The 15,107-nt window shown below is 37.6% G+C and overlaps 1 protein-coding gene across 1 annotated transcript in view; it reads right to left on the bottom strand.

Annotated features, from left to right (window-relative positions):
• CTNNA3 (catenin alpha 3) overlaps positions 1–15,107 on the bottom strand; it is a 1,586,247-nt gene that overhangs the window by 735,612 nt on the left and 835,528 nt on the right. Inside the window, exon 9 of the mRNA XM_082673107.1 lies at positions 8,382–8,462. Coding sequence (XP_082529233.1) covers positions 8,382–8,462 — 81 coding nt within the window. The remainder of the gene's footprint in view (positions 1–8,381; positions 8,463–15,107) is intronic.

A 15,107-nucleotide genomic window follows, 5' to 3' on the forward strand; every position in this document is an offset into this window, starting at 1 on the left:
TAGTCCCCTCCACCAGGAAGCCTACACAAACCACTAAACCAACCTTAGCCACTGGGGACAGACACCAAAAACAACAGGAACTACGAACCTGCAGCCTGCAAAAAGGAGACCCCAAACACAGTAAGATAAGCAAAATGAGAAGACAGAAAAACACACAGCAGATGAAGGAGCAAGATAAAAACCCACCAGACCTAACAAATGAAGAGGAAATAGGCAGTCTACCTGAAAAAGAATTCAGAATAATGATAGTAAAGATGATCCAAAATCTTGGAAATAGAATACAAGAAACATTTAACAAGGACCTAGAAGAACTAAAGATGAAACAAACAATGATGAACAACACAATAAATAAAATGAAAAATACTCTAGAAGGGATCAATAGCAGAATAACAGAGGCAGAAGAATGGATAAGTGCCCTGGAAGACAAAATAGTGGAAATAACTACTGCAGAGCAGAATAAAGAAAAAAGAATGAAAAGAACTGAGGACAGTCTCAGAGACCTCTGGGACAACATTAAACGCACCAACATTCAAACTATAGGGGTTCCAGAAGAAGAAGAGAAAAAGAAAGGGAATGAGAAAATATTTGAAGAGATTATAGTTGAAAACTTCCCTAATATGGGAAAGGAAATAGTTAATCAAGTCCAGGAAGCACAGAGAGTCCCATCCAGGATAAATCCAAGGAGAAATACTCCAAGACACATATTAATCAAACTGTCAAAAATTAAATACAAAGAAAGCATATTAAAAGCAGCAAGGGAAAAACAACAAATAACACACAAGGGAATTCCCATATGGTTAACAGATGATCTTTCAGCAGAAACTCTGCAAGCCAGAAGGGAGTGGCAGGACATATTTAAAGTGATGAAGGAGAAAAACCTGCAACTAAGATTACTCTACCCAGCAAGGATCTCATTCAGATTTGATGGAGAAATTAAAACCTTTACAGACAAGCAAAAGCTGAGAGAGTTCAGCACCACCAAACCATCTTTACAACAACTGCTAAAGGAACTTCTCTAGGCAAGAAACACATGAGAAGGAAAAGATCTACAATAACCAACGCAAAACAACTACAAAAATGGGAATAGGAACAAACATATCGATAATTACCTTAAATGTAAATGGACTAAATGCTCCCACCAAAAGATACAGATTAACTGAATGGATACAAAAACAAGACCCATATATTTGCTGTCTACAAGAGACCCACTTCAGACCTAGAGACACATACAGACTGAAAGTAATGGGATGGAAACAGGTATTTCATGCAAATGGAAACCAAAAGAAAGCTGGAGTAGCAATTCTCATATCAGCCTAAATAGACTTTAAAATAAAGAATATTTGAAGAGACAAAGAAGGACACTACATAATGATCAAGGGATCAATCCAAGAAGAAGATATAACAATTGTAAATACTTATGAATCCAACATAGGAGCACCTCAATACATAAGGCAAATACTAACAGCCATAAAAGGGAAAATTGACAGTAACACATTCATAGTAGGGGACTTTAACACCCCACTTTCACCAATGGACAGATCATCCAAAATGAAAATAAATAAGGAAACACAAGCTTTAAATGATACATTAAACAAGATGGACTTAATTGATATTTATAGGACATTCCATCCAAAAACAACAGAATACACATTTTTCTCAAGTGCTCATGGAACATTCTCCAGGATAGATCATATCTTGGGTCACAAATCAAGCCTTGGTAAATTTAAGAAAACTGAAATTGTATGAAGTATCTTTTCCGACCACAACGCTATGAGACTAGATATCAATTACAGGAAAAGATCTGTAAAAAATACAAACACATGGAGGCTAAACATACACTACTTAATAACTAAGTGATCACTGAAGAAATCAAAGAGGAAATTAAAAAATACCTAGAAACCAATGACAATGGAGACATGACAACCCAAAATCTAAGGCATGCAGCAAAAGCAGTTCTAAGAGGGAAGTTTATAGCAATACAATCCTACCTTAAGAAACAGGAAACATCTCGAACAAACAACCTACCCTTGCACCTAAAGCAATTAGAGAAAGAAGAACAAAGAAACCTCAAAGTTAGCTGAAGGAAAGAAATCATAAAAATCAGATCAGAAATAAATGAAAAAGAAATGAAGGAAATGATAGCAAAGATCAGTAAAACTAAAAGCTGGTTCTTTGAGATGATAAACAAAATTAATAAACCATTAGCCAGACTCATCAAGAAAAAAAGGGAGAAGATTCAAATCAATAGAATTAGAAATGAAAAAGGAGAAGTAACACTGACACTGCAGAAATACAAAAGATCATGAGAGATTACTACAAGCAACTCTATGCCAATAAAATGGACAACCTGGAAGAAATGGACAAATTCTTAGAAATGCACAACCTGCCGAGCCTGAACCAGGAAGAAATAGAAAATATGAACAGACCAATCACAAGCACTGAAATTGAAACTGTGATTAAAAATCTTCCAACAAACAAAAGCCCAGGAACAGATGGCTTCACAGGCAAATCCTATCAAACATTTAGAGAAGGGCTTCCCGGGTGGCACAGTGGTTGAGAGTCCACCTGCCGATGCAGGGGACACGGGTTCCTGCCCTGGTCTGGGAAGATCCCACAGGCCGCAGAGCGGCTAGGCCTGTGAGCCATGGCCTCTAAGCCTGCACGTCCGGAGCCTGTGCTCCGCAACGGGAGAGGCCACAACAGTGAGAGGCCCGCGTACCGGGAAAAAAAAAAAAAAAAAAAAATCATTTAGAGAAGAGCTAACACCTATCCTTCTCAAACTCTTCCAAAATATAGCAGAGGGAGGAACACTCCCAAACTCATTCTATGAGGCCACCATCACCCTGATACCAAAACCAGACAAAGATGTCACAAAGAAAACTACAGGCCTATATAACTGATGAACATAGATGCATAAATCCTCAACAAAATACTAGCAAACAGAATCCAACAGCACATCAAAAGGATCATACACCATGATCAAGTGGGGTTTATCCCAGGAATGCAAGGATTCTTTACACAAATCACTAAATGTGATAAACCATATTAACAAATTAAAGGAGAAAAACCATATGATCATCTCAATAGATGCAGAAAAGCTTTTGACTGAATTCAACACCCATTTATGATAAAAACCCTCCAGAAAATAGGCATAGAGAGAACATACCTCAACATAATAAAAGCCATATATGACAAACCCACAGCCAACTTTGTTCTCAATGGTGAAAAACTGAAACCATTTCCATTAAGATCAGGAACAAGACAAGGTTGTCCACAGTCACCACTATCATTCAACATAGTTTTGGAAGTTTTAGTCACAGCAATCAGAGAAGAAAACGAAAGGAATCCAAATTGGAAAAGAAGAAGTAAAGCTGTCACTGTTTGCAGATGACATGATACTATACACAGAGAATCCTAAAGATGCTACCAGAAAACTACTAGAGCTAATCAATGAATTTGGTAAAGTACCAGGATACAAAATTAATGCACAGAAATCTCTTGCATTCCTATACACTAATGATGAAAAATCTTAAAGTGAAATCAAGTAAACACTCCCATTTACCGCTGCAACAAAAAGAATAAAATACCTAGGAATAAACCTACCTATGGAGACAAAAGACCTGTATGCAGAAAACTATAAGACACTGATGAAAGAAATGAAAGATGATACACACAGATGGAGAGATATACCATGCTCTTGGATTGGAAGAATAAATATTGTGAAAATGACTATGCTACCCAAAGCAATCTACAGATTCATTGCAATCCCTATCAAACTACCAATGGCATTTTTCACAGAACTAGGACAAAAAATTTCACAATTTGTATTGAAACACAAAAGATCCCGAATAGCCAAAGCAATCTTGAGAAAGAAATACGGAGCTGCAAGAATCAGGCTCCCTAACTTCAGAATATACTACAAACCTACAGTAATCAAGACAGTATGGTACTGGCACAGAAACAGAAATATAGATCAATGGAACAGCACAGGAAGCCCAGAGATAAACCCACACACAGATGGTCACCTTATTTTTGATAAAGGAGGCAAGACTAAAGAATGGAGAAAAGACAGCCTCTTCAATAAGTCGTGCTAGAAAACTGGACAGCTACATGTGAAAGAATGAAATTAGAACACTCCCTAACATCATTCACAAAAGTAAACTCAAAATGGATTAAAGACCTAATTGTAAGGCCAGAAACTATCAAACTCTTAGAGGAAAACATAAGAAGAACACTCTATGACATAAATCACAGCAAGATCCTTTTTGACCCACCTCCCAGAGAAATGGAAATAAAAACAAATATAATATAAACAAATGGAACCTAATGAAACTTAAAAGCTTTTGCACAGCAAAGGAAATCATAAACAAGACAAAAAGACAACCCTCAGAATGGGAGAAAACATTTGCAAATGAAGCAACTGACAAAGGATTAATCTTCAAAATTTACAAGCAGCTCATGCAGCTCAATATTAAAAAAACAAATAACCCAATCCAAAACTGGGCAGAAGACCTAAATAGACATTTCTCCAAAAAAGATATACAGATTGCCAACAAACACATGAAAGGATGCTCAACGTCACTAATCATTAGAGAAATGCAAAGCAAAACAACAATGAGGTATCACTTCACACCAGTCAGAATGGCCATCATAAAAAATCTACAAACAATAAATGCTGGAGAGTGTGTGGAGAAAAGGGAATTCTCTTGCACTGTTGATGGGAATGTAAATTGATACAGCCACGGTGGAGAACAGTATGGAGGTTCCTTTAAAACTACAAATAGAACTACCATATGACCCAGCAATCCCACTCCTGGGCATATACCCTGAGAAAACCATAATTCAAAAAGAGTCATGTACCACAATGCTCACTGCAGGTGTATTTACAATAGCCAGGACATGGAAGTAACCTAAGTGTCCATCGACAGATGAATGGATAAAGAAGATGTGGCACATATATACAATGGAATATAACTCAGTTATAAAAAGAAACAAAATTGAGTTATTTGTAGCGAGGTGGAGGGACCCAGAACCTGTCATACCGAGTGAAGTAAGTCAGAAAGAGAAAAACAAATACCATATGCTTACACATATATATGGAATCTAAAAAAAAAAAAAAAAAAAGGTTCTGAAGAACCTAGGGGTAGAACAGGAATAAAGACTCAGACGTAGAGAATGGACTTGAGGACACGGGGAGGGGGAAGGGTAAGCTGGGACGAACTGAGAGAGTGGCATGGACTTATATATACTACCAAATGTAAAATAGCTAGTGGGAAGCAGCCACATAGAACAGGGAGATCAGCTCTGTGCTTTGTAACCACCTAGAGGGGTGGGATAGGGAGGGTGGGAGGGAGACGCAAGAGGGAGGAGATATCGGGATATATGTATATGTGTAACTGATTCACTTTGTTATAAAGCAGAAACTAAGACACCATCGTAAAGCAATTATATCCAATAAAGATGTTAAAAAAATAAAATAAATAAAGTTTATAGCAAAACTAAAAAAGAAGAAGAAAAATTATGAGGATTAAGTTGGTGCCAAATTATAGAAATTCTGAAACACAATGCCAAGGACTTTTGTCTTTGCTCTCTAGTGCAACAAGCAATGAAATCACAGAGCAAGAAAAGACAAATTGTTTATTTGAAATAAAAAAACAGTAAATCACCTGTAGGACATTCATGTTATTACCTCAAAATGTATAATTTGCTTTTTCCCAGCTATGTTTAAGAAATCTATCTCATTCCTCACAGATGAAGTCCATTGATTCTCTGAGCTAAAATGTTTCTGTGCTGCCAATGGACAGGCCATGGGTAAGCAAAAGAATTAAGATGAATGAGCAGGGAGACAGGCTTTGTTTGCTTGTTTTTTTCCTACTAAAAACAAGCGAACAAACACAGATCTAGAACAAGAAAAGAACATTAAATATTCCAATGAAAAACACTGTAAGGATAGGGACTTTCTCCTTCCTCTGTAAAAAGTACAGTATATACAGGATGCTTAAAACAGACTGCTTAATAAATTTTGCAAGAAGAGGTGGAGATGACTCATGTTGTTTAAACTAGTTTGTATTATTGCCACAAGCATAAACATCAGGATGGAAAATTAAGTTCTTGGGAAGGCAAGTGAGGATACTGAGAACAAATCAGAGCAACTACCTCAACTCACACTGAAGACCATGGATGTCTCCAAAGACAGCTCCTAACAAGCCCATCTTCCCATATACACATGCCACTCTTCCCATAAGAGATAGTGCTTTTACTTCCTCCTGTTGACCTGGAGCAGGGTTTATAGTATGCTGATCTATAGAATGCAGAGGCAAAAGCATCCTAGTGACTTTGGAGCTCAGGCACTAAGAAAGCCTGTCAACTTCCATCTCTCCTTTCTTGGAGCCTTGAACCAATGTGTAAGAAATCCAGGCTCCCCTGACAGAGAGGAAAGCCACATGAATGGGGGCCTTAGGGGATTAGACACCACGTGGCGAGAGAGAAAAAGAAGAACTGAGGCCTCAAATACTAAGCCCTGAACCCAGACACCATTTGAACTACCACTACCTACGAGACCACAAGTGAAAATACTACAGAAATGGACTCCCTAACAGCCCCACCTGCACCCCAGCCAACCTATGGAATCATGAAACAGTAAAATGGTTGCTATTGTTTATAGTGGTTTGTTAAGCAGCAGTACTTAACCAAAAAAATGAAGATGTGACCTGTGAAACCACAGGGAATTTTCATAACTCTGGAACACAGTAGTTCTCTAGGAGCTAGAAACATCCTCTTACTACGAAGAAAAGTATTAGTAACTCCCTTGCTGTTTCTCTGTCTCACTGATGATGTAAGGTGGAAATCAGAGTAGGATTGCAAGATGAAATACAAGATTCTTGGTTAAACTTGAATTTCAGATCAACGCAACTATATTTTATACGTAATTATGTTCCCATGCAATATTTGTTTGCTGTTAATCTGAAATTCAAATTTAACTGGTCATCCTGTACTTTGATTTGCTAAATCTGGTAATCCTACACACAAAGGATTGCTTTATTTTAACTTTTTTTAAAGAAAAATAATTATTCCAAAAGCTTTGGAGGTCTAAATGTACATCAGGTCTTTGTGCATAACTTTGTTGAAGGGAATCTAGAGGGATGAGATCAGAATGAAAGACACAGTTGTTAACAGCTCATAGTAACAACTTTTCCAAGTCCTGGGAGGAGCAGATGGGGTAGAAATACTGAAGAAGGTAGAGAATGAAAGTAGTACAACTAACAGGGAGGACAGTCCTGAGGGTGAGAGTTCCTGAAGTGGGTGTAGGTTATGAGTGGATGTAGGTTCAGTCCCCTTCCTCCTTAGGTGGGTCACCTCACTACACTAACCCGCTTTCTCATCTGCATCATAAGACAGGTTGTGCTAAGATCCTTCCAACTCTTACATTCCATGATTTTAAGTGCTGACAGTAGAAACAGAATTCCCATTAAGGCCATAAAGTTGAGAAATTGGAATTTTCCCAGCCTTCAAAATTGTGCTTTCACACAGCTAATATTACCTGGCTGGGGATCCCTATTTATTCCACTTCCAAATCTACTTCTGAATTAAAAGATTGCTCAGGCCATTTTACTAAATCTTCCCGTTAAACTACAATAATATATTGCATTAACAGTTCATGGTTGAAAAGTTTTTGCCCCACTTTTATGTGTTGATAGTGACCAAGTTAAAGCTGTACATGAAAAAGAACTCCGGTTATTAAATAGTGGAAAGGAATGGAAAGCAAAGGTCTTTGAAAATAGCTAACTCTTCATATTTCTGGAGGAAAACATTTCAACTTGTGGCGTAACACTAGACTTCTAAATTATTTAATGAAATCCTTTCTAATCCTATGTTCCTGATGACCTAAGGTTAAAAGCAGCCTTAACTTAAACAGAAACTACTTTTTGAAGCATCCTGGCAAGAGTTAGAAGGGGAAATTGGTAGGGTCTCTGAATTGCTGGCTGTTTGCTCTAAGCATTTGGATAATAAACTCAGTTTTTAATGTAATAGAATCAATTTACCAACATTCTCTAAAAATTTACTATGTACCAGGCACTCAGAGACATTTCAGCCCTATCGTGTATCATTAATTCCATTTTATAGGTTCAGAGAGGCTCAGAAGGTGCAATCTGTTCCTGAGGTCACACAGATGATGATGGCAGGGCCAGCATTTGAATGTAACTCTGCCTAATATTAAGTCCCTTTCCTCTATCTTACGTTTGCCACAAAAACAGCTGAGGTACGTAAATGTGGAAAGTATGTATTTATTGTTCTTGTTATGTGTTCTAAATTAATTTAAAAAGAAGAAAAAAAGGTTCCTTTTGCTTGGTGTTTGTCTCCACGTTTCTCTCCTCACTCACCTGTCTGCGCAGGTCCCTTGTCTTCTTGCACATGTTTTCTATTGCAATATTCAAGGTATTACTCCTTTCCTTTTTTCCAGTCTGCAAGGGAGAAAAAAAAAGTGGCATAAGCAATGGTATCAAATTACTCTTTATCACTTAGCAATTTGCTTTCTAAATTTCCTGAAAATAACAGCTTGAAAATTCAAGAATAGGTCTCAAAACTGCTATGATATTGCATATGATTCATGAGTACTTCGCTTAAGAGTAAGTCAAATGCTGATTAAAGTTCACATTATTTTCTTCTTTAAGCTTTTGTAATATTTATGACATAGTGCTGGGCTGCATTCAGTATGGCAGTAGGCAGAGCATTATCTCCAAGAAACCCTGATCTTCACTCTTCACAAGTCGACTCTTTAACCACTAAGCATGCAATTAGCTTAAAAGCATTAGATGCCCAATTTGTCAACTTCCGTGGGAGTTTCTGAAGTCATTTTCATGGTGTATTGTGTAAGTTATGCAGAGCCATATTGGAGCTTTGCTAACACTAAATAAAATATGCAGTGCAAATTCATACAATTTGCAAAAGTTGACCACAATTTTAGCTGACAATATTCCAAGAACAAATTGTTTCAAGTGAAAACTGGACGCTGTTTTTGGCTCTTTGAGATAATTTGTGCAACACCTTTAAGCAGAACAGTTCTCTCTGTTATATCCTTAACCTAAATCTTTAGGCTATTAATCACACTGAGAGTCACCTTGGTTGGTATTTTCTACATATTACTTTTGTGGGAGACAACTGAATTGAATCTAATCATACTTTTTCAGTGATACCTTATATAAAAGAGATTGAAAAAAATCATTATGTGATTCACCTCCAGGAATATTGCTACCATTTAAAATAATAAACTGAAAGAGCTCTTTAGAGGAGAACTTGAAAATCAGGAAGGCAAGTTTTAAGCAGCTGATACCTGAGGGAGTTTATAGCATGGACTCTGTGAAGAGGGACATTGAAACAAAGTATAGACCATTAGGCAGCATGCCATACACTACTCCCAATGGCTAAACTCACACATAAATCCATACCTTCAAGTGGAAAGACTCCTTTATAAGAAATTCAAGACCATCTATTCTCTATCCTAATCTATGTTTTTAGTCCTATCTTCTGCCACCTCTTCTCAAGTACTGTCCTTTACAGTAACAATATTTCTATACATTTCTATCTCTTCTCCCAAGTTGTTACATATAATGTACCTTTGACTACAGCAAGTGTCTCCCAAAATAACTCCCTATTAAAATCCTACCTGTTTCTCAATGGTTTCCATGCAGAGTTATCCCCAACAACTCTGCTCAAAAGTAAACCCTCACCTCTCCTTTTCCAATAGCATTTTGAAAATTTCCTAAAATGCTCATTTAGTTTCGTACATGCTCATCACCTTTACGATATTGTTAAAATCTTGATGTCGGCAAGTATATCTTAATTTTTTTTTATTCCTGAAAGTAACATGTATAGAACTTATTAAATAGTGTTGACTAGTTTATAAGTGAACAACTTGATTCAAAACACAACATAGTTTTACTAAGAACCTACTAGATTCTGGAAGAGATTTTAGCATCTCCTCAAGGCACAGCTAAATCATCTATTAGCTGAGGTTGTTGGTACCCACCTAAACTTCAGTTAGACCTAGTTTTTCTCAGCAGTAGCATTAATGATATTTATGATTGGAAAGTCACCATCATCTGAGCCCATTCTGTACACGGCAAGATGTGTGGCATCCAGGGACCCCTGTCTACTAAATTCCAATAACAATGCCCAGGCACTATGAGAGACAAAAATTGACCCCATGCATCTCCAGATACCTCCTAAGGGGAAACACAGTAGAGGGCTATTAAGTTCTTTACCACATTTTCTTTTTGAGAGTGAGTGTGCAATGTGTGCATGATGGAGACTGTGTCTAGTGAAGGAAGTGGGGAGAAGAAGAAGGGAGGAATAGGAAAGAGAAATAAAATTCTGAATGTCATAGTAATAAAACAATGGTAGCAATTACTTGGATTGCCACCGATACACAACGGGCTGTACGACAGGTTCTCATTTTACCTAAAGAATCTATCCCTTATTCTCCAGTTTAAGGCACTGGTAGCTCTTGGTTTTCTCTTTCCACTTCACAAAAGCAGAGCTAGTTCAAAGGAGGCAGGAGTAGGACAGACAAAAAGACACTTCCCACCCCTAACACACACAAAGCATCAGGAATAATATGAAAGACTTCTGTTGCGTTGGTCGTAAAAACTCAATAGTTTCTGTGATGTGATTCATCAAACAACTAAAAGATGTCAACCTTCGCAGAGCTAACAGCAATGGCACAGAAAACTTTAATAAAGGATGACAGGGGGTGACAGCATGAAGAAATTAAATAAGGACTATAAAGATGATTTCCTAATTTCTACACAGAGCTTCACCCTAGTTTCAAAGGTTTCATTGGGTCAAAGACATTTTGTTCTCCAGGTAATAAAAGAAAGTCACTATCATTTCAAGAAGTATAGTTTTCCCTTCTCTCTTCCCTGCCTCTCCGCTTGCCTTCCCCACCTTTCTTTTTTTTTCACCCCCAGAGTTTTACTGAGTCCTTGCTCTATTTATCCAGATGTATTTGGCTCAGTTAAGCCATTTTATGCCTTTTTATTACTTTCGCATGGCATAAAAATAAATAAACAAGGAGAAATAGCCCCATCCTGCTTAAAAGCCCTCATTACTTCTGTTTTCAAAGCCTTAACAAATCATCAAGCAATGAGCCAGGACTGAAGGTGAATTCTGTGTGCTGAGGTAGGGGACAAAAAGGGCAGGATATTAAAACATAACCACAGATAACAGTCAGAGCCTGCCTACATTTGCTCAGAAGAGAAGATGCTCCTCAAAGGAAGCCTTAACAGAAGCCATCATTAGGTCAGCATAGCCCTGCTAATGGAAAAGGTACCACTTACAGTAAAGGGCGGGGGCAAAAAAACTTGGAAAACACGGTACAGATCAGCACTGTATAGGGAAAGCAATCACATTCTTCATCAGTAAATAAACTGCCAGGAAGGCTATACTGAAAAGAACAGTTCTGAGTACAGACTTCATTCAATGAAATCTCATTAAAATTATTATTGAATATTATAAAAACTGTCCCAATGTGATCTAGACTTATAATCTCAACTATGAGTCTTTCCATGAATTCTGCCTCACCATTGCTCCCATATAACTATCACAGTTAACGGCACTCTCTCATGTGGTTCCCTAAAGCTGCCCACACGTTTGGAAAAAGTCACTTTATAAATAAACTCTTCTTGAGTTATCTGAATTTGAGTGTTCCATCTGTTTCCTGCTGGGACCCTGCTGGATAACTTTCTAATACTGGGCTGTCCAATATGATAGCTACTGGTCATATGTGGCTATTCAAATTTAAATGTAAATTAATTAAAATTAAATAGCATTAAAAATTCAATTCCTCAGTTTCTTAATTTAAAGTGAGCAATAGCCACGTGTGTCTAGTGGCTACTATACTGTACAGCACAGATACAGAATACTTATCTCAGAAAAATGGATTAAACAGCACTGTTCTAAAACATATCTTTGTTTATTCAAATGTGTAATGAGTTCCTACTTTTACATAAGTCACCTTTTATTTGAGAATAAAATAATGAGCAAGAAAAAAACAAAATCCCAACCCTCAAGATGTTTAGTAAAGAAAATCGAGACCTAATTCTGTCCCTTTTTTGTTCTGAAAATCTTCACTCTATTCCCATTGCTAATGGAATTAAGAACAAACTCTTGATCATAGTGTGCAAGGCCCCACAGGATCTACCCCCATATTTACTCATCAAACATTAATGAGATACCTTAATGGATCTTTTATTTTTTAGGCTATACAATCACAACTTGGGAACTCACAACAGGTGAGTGACAGACAGATCTTTATTTCAAACACATCAGTCTGGCTGGAGTCTGCACAATATATTTGAGGAGATTAAGAACAGAGACATGCCAAAGAATTACACAGTTCCAGCAACAGCCCACAGGAGAGATGAAAAGTGTGAAAATTCACGCAATGGCAGTCATGAAACCAAGCAGGACCCTGTGGGGCTCCTGGGCACAGAAGCTTTTCTGTGTCCCCTGTTTCTTGTTTGTAGGGAATAGATTCCAGCCTCCATGAGCTGCCCTGATTTCCCAAGGGCAGATTCAAACAGTTGCTAATCAGGGAAGGGATGTGATGGGGAGACAGGGAGGTGCGATCAAGAAACAACAGTGCAGCCTTGGGGCAGGGCCCTGGTTCCCTCTCAAGGGATACACGTAACATCTTTCAGCTCTTCTGCAGAACTAAAACCCCTACCAAAGGGAAGATGTTCCACAGAGAAGGTCACAGTTTGATAACCTAGAGAAACTCATCAGGAGACCACCTGAGGCCAGATTAAAGGAACCAGAGAAGCTCGTTAGGAGACCACATGAGGCCACATTAAAGGAGTGCAGGCCCTACACACACCCTGATGCTTAGCAGCAACTCTGCCCTTGGACCATTGCTATAAACCTCCTCACCAAATCCCTCCGGGTTGGGACACACGGTTTTGAGAGGCACGAGCCCACTGTGGCCCCCTTTGCCTGGCCAAACAATAAAGCTATTCTTTTCTACTCTACCCAAAACTCTGTCTCCAAGATTAGATTCAGCACTGGTGCCCAGAGGCTGAGTTTTCAGCATCAGTCAGGATGAAGATGATAGACTTAAGGACTCTGAATGAGTAATCTGGGTAGGATGACAGTGACAGATGCTGGCAGGTGAAGAAGAGAGAACAATCTCTCTCACTAGACTTTACAGTCCTCGATGGAGAGAAACTTTGCACGTATCATTTATCCCTCATAGCGTCCAGCACAGTGCTTTGCACATAGTAGGAGCTCAGAAGTTATTTGCTGAATAGAGGAAAGAAAGATTGGATAATCTTTGGCAAATCTTTGGCAAATCTCATAACATTTCTAGACCTTATTTTTCACACCCATAAAATGAAGATTTGCCCCAAATTGTTCCCATATTTCTAACTCATATTCTATGAAAGGGCCATGTTCTCTTTTAAAAATTATAGAATAATCTGTTACTTTTATTGTACAATATCTTGCATAAACAGCTGTTAAAAATGTGTTGGAAACATTCATGCATAATATAAATCTGCGTTGGTACAAATAAAAGAAGACTTTTGAACTAGGAAGGCCACGATGCTGACCTTACAAAAACTAGGAAGTCTCAAACACTAAGGGATGAGGTTTAAAGCAAATGAAAATTTATCTAATTCACAGTCAAAACAAAATGTTACCAGGGCAGAGAGGAGCTCTGTATGGAGTTTAAAAAGCAAGAAAAAAATGCTTTTGTTGTTATTTTGTTACGTTTTCTTTTTTGTTTTTTAAATGTGTGCCATTTTATTCAACCTTTTAAAATGACACAGTTCCCTTTAAATGGGAAATCTTTATTTCATGGTAAATATGAATTATGATGCCCTTGAATTAGTTCCGCTCTACAGAAATAGCTTTAAAAATATTTTATGTTTAACACATAGCAGAGGCACAGATTCTAGTCCACATTTTTCGGGCATGAAAGACATACAAATAGACGAACATAAATGAAAAATGAATTATCTTCTAGACTGCCACTGTACTGAGTGGCATGTCAGGAAAACTTAACATGGTATCCTAAAAAATCTTTCTGAATCAAGGTGTGTGCTATGAAAATGAAATTAAAACAAAAAATTAACTCTGATATTTGAAATAAGGTTTTCAAAAAATAAGTTTATAAGAACAGAATGACTTAGCTAACAAGGGAAATAGGTTGAAGATTTCCAGTGTCTTGGACTTTCATATCTTTTGGGAAAGTACAATGCCACCCCAAGTAGCTGCCTGCTGGGGTGGAACCGGAAGTCAGTGAGTGGGAACCAACTTTGTCCAATGTCTGCCACAGCTAAGTATTTTACATGTATCTCCTCAAATGCCATTCGCCATAACTCTTCACACATTTGCGCATGAAGACACTGAAGCTCAGTACGTTTAAATACTTACCCCAGGAGGAGACACAGTAAGTGGTAGGATCAAACTGAACTGCGTCTAGCCTCATACTTTATCTACCATACTTGAATGAGCAGTAACTTAAACCCAAATTAATGTTTTATATAAGTTTATACCTTAAAAATAATGAGCAGAGTAGCATAGAAGTTTGTGGAGTCAGTTAAAATTGTTTGAATCTGTGGCTTGATGGCTTTGTGTCCTTGGACAATTAATCTCTCAAAGTTTTAGTTTCCTTACCAATAAGATGAAGATAATATAGCAATTATATCATAGGGTTACTGTAAGGAATAAAGAGATGAAGGATGTACAAGTTACAGCAAACAGTAAGGGCTCAAGACATGTCAGCAATTATTACTGTGCTTGTCAAGAATGGCACCATTGTTACTAACACTTGCATTTCCTCAACTACACCAGCCAGCTGATTTCCCTATGCTTTTCAAAACACTAAACCATTATCTTGGAAGGCCCTAATCAGTTCTCTTTCAACAGGAAATTTCTTAATGCGTAACTCAAATTCAGTCCAAGCACCTCAGTCATCTTTTCTGACTCTCCTCAATCTAAACTGCACAATAAAAAAAATAAGACATAAAAATAAAAACCCCTCTCATCTCTTTTTCCACTAATTTCTCCACATATTTTAATTATAGTACCTGTGAAACTTCTTGTCATCT

The sequence above is a fragment of the Grampus griseus genome (genome assembly GCF_964374135.1).
Source record: "Grampus griseus genome assembly, chromosome: 16".
In the NCBI taxonomy this organism is placed as follows: domain Eukaryota; kingdom Metazoa; phylum Chordata; class Mammalia; order Artiodactyla; family Delphinidae; genus Grampus; species Grampus griseus.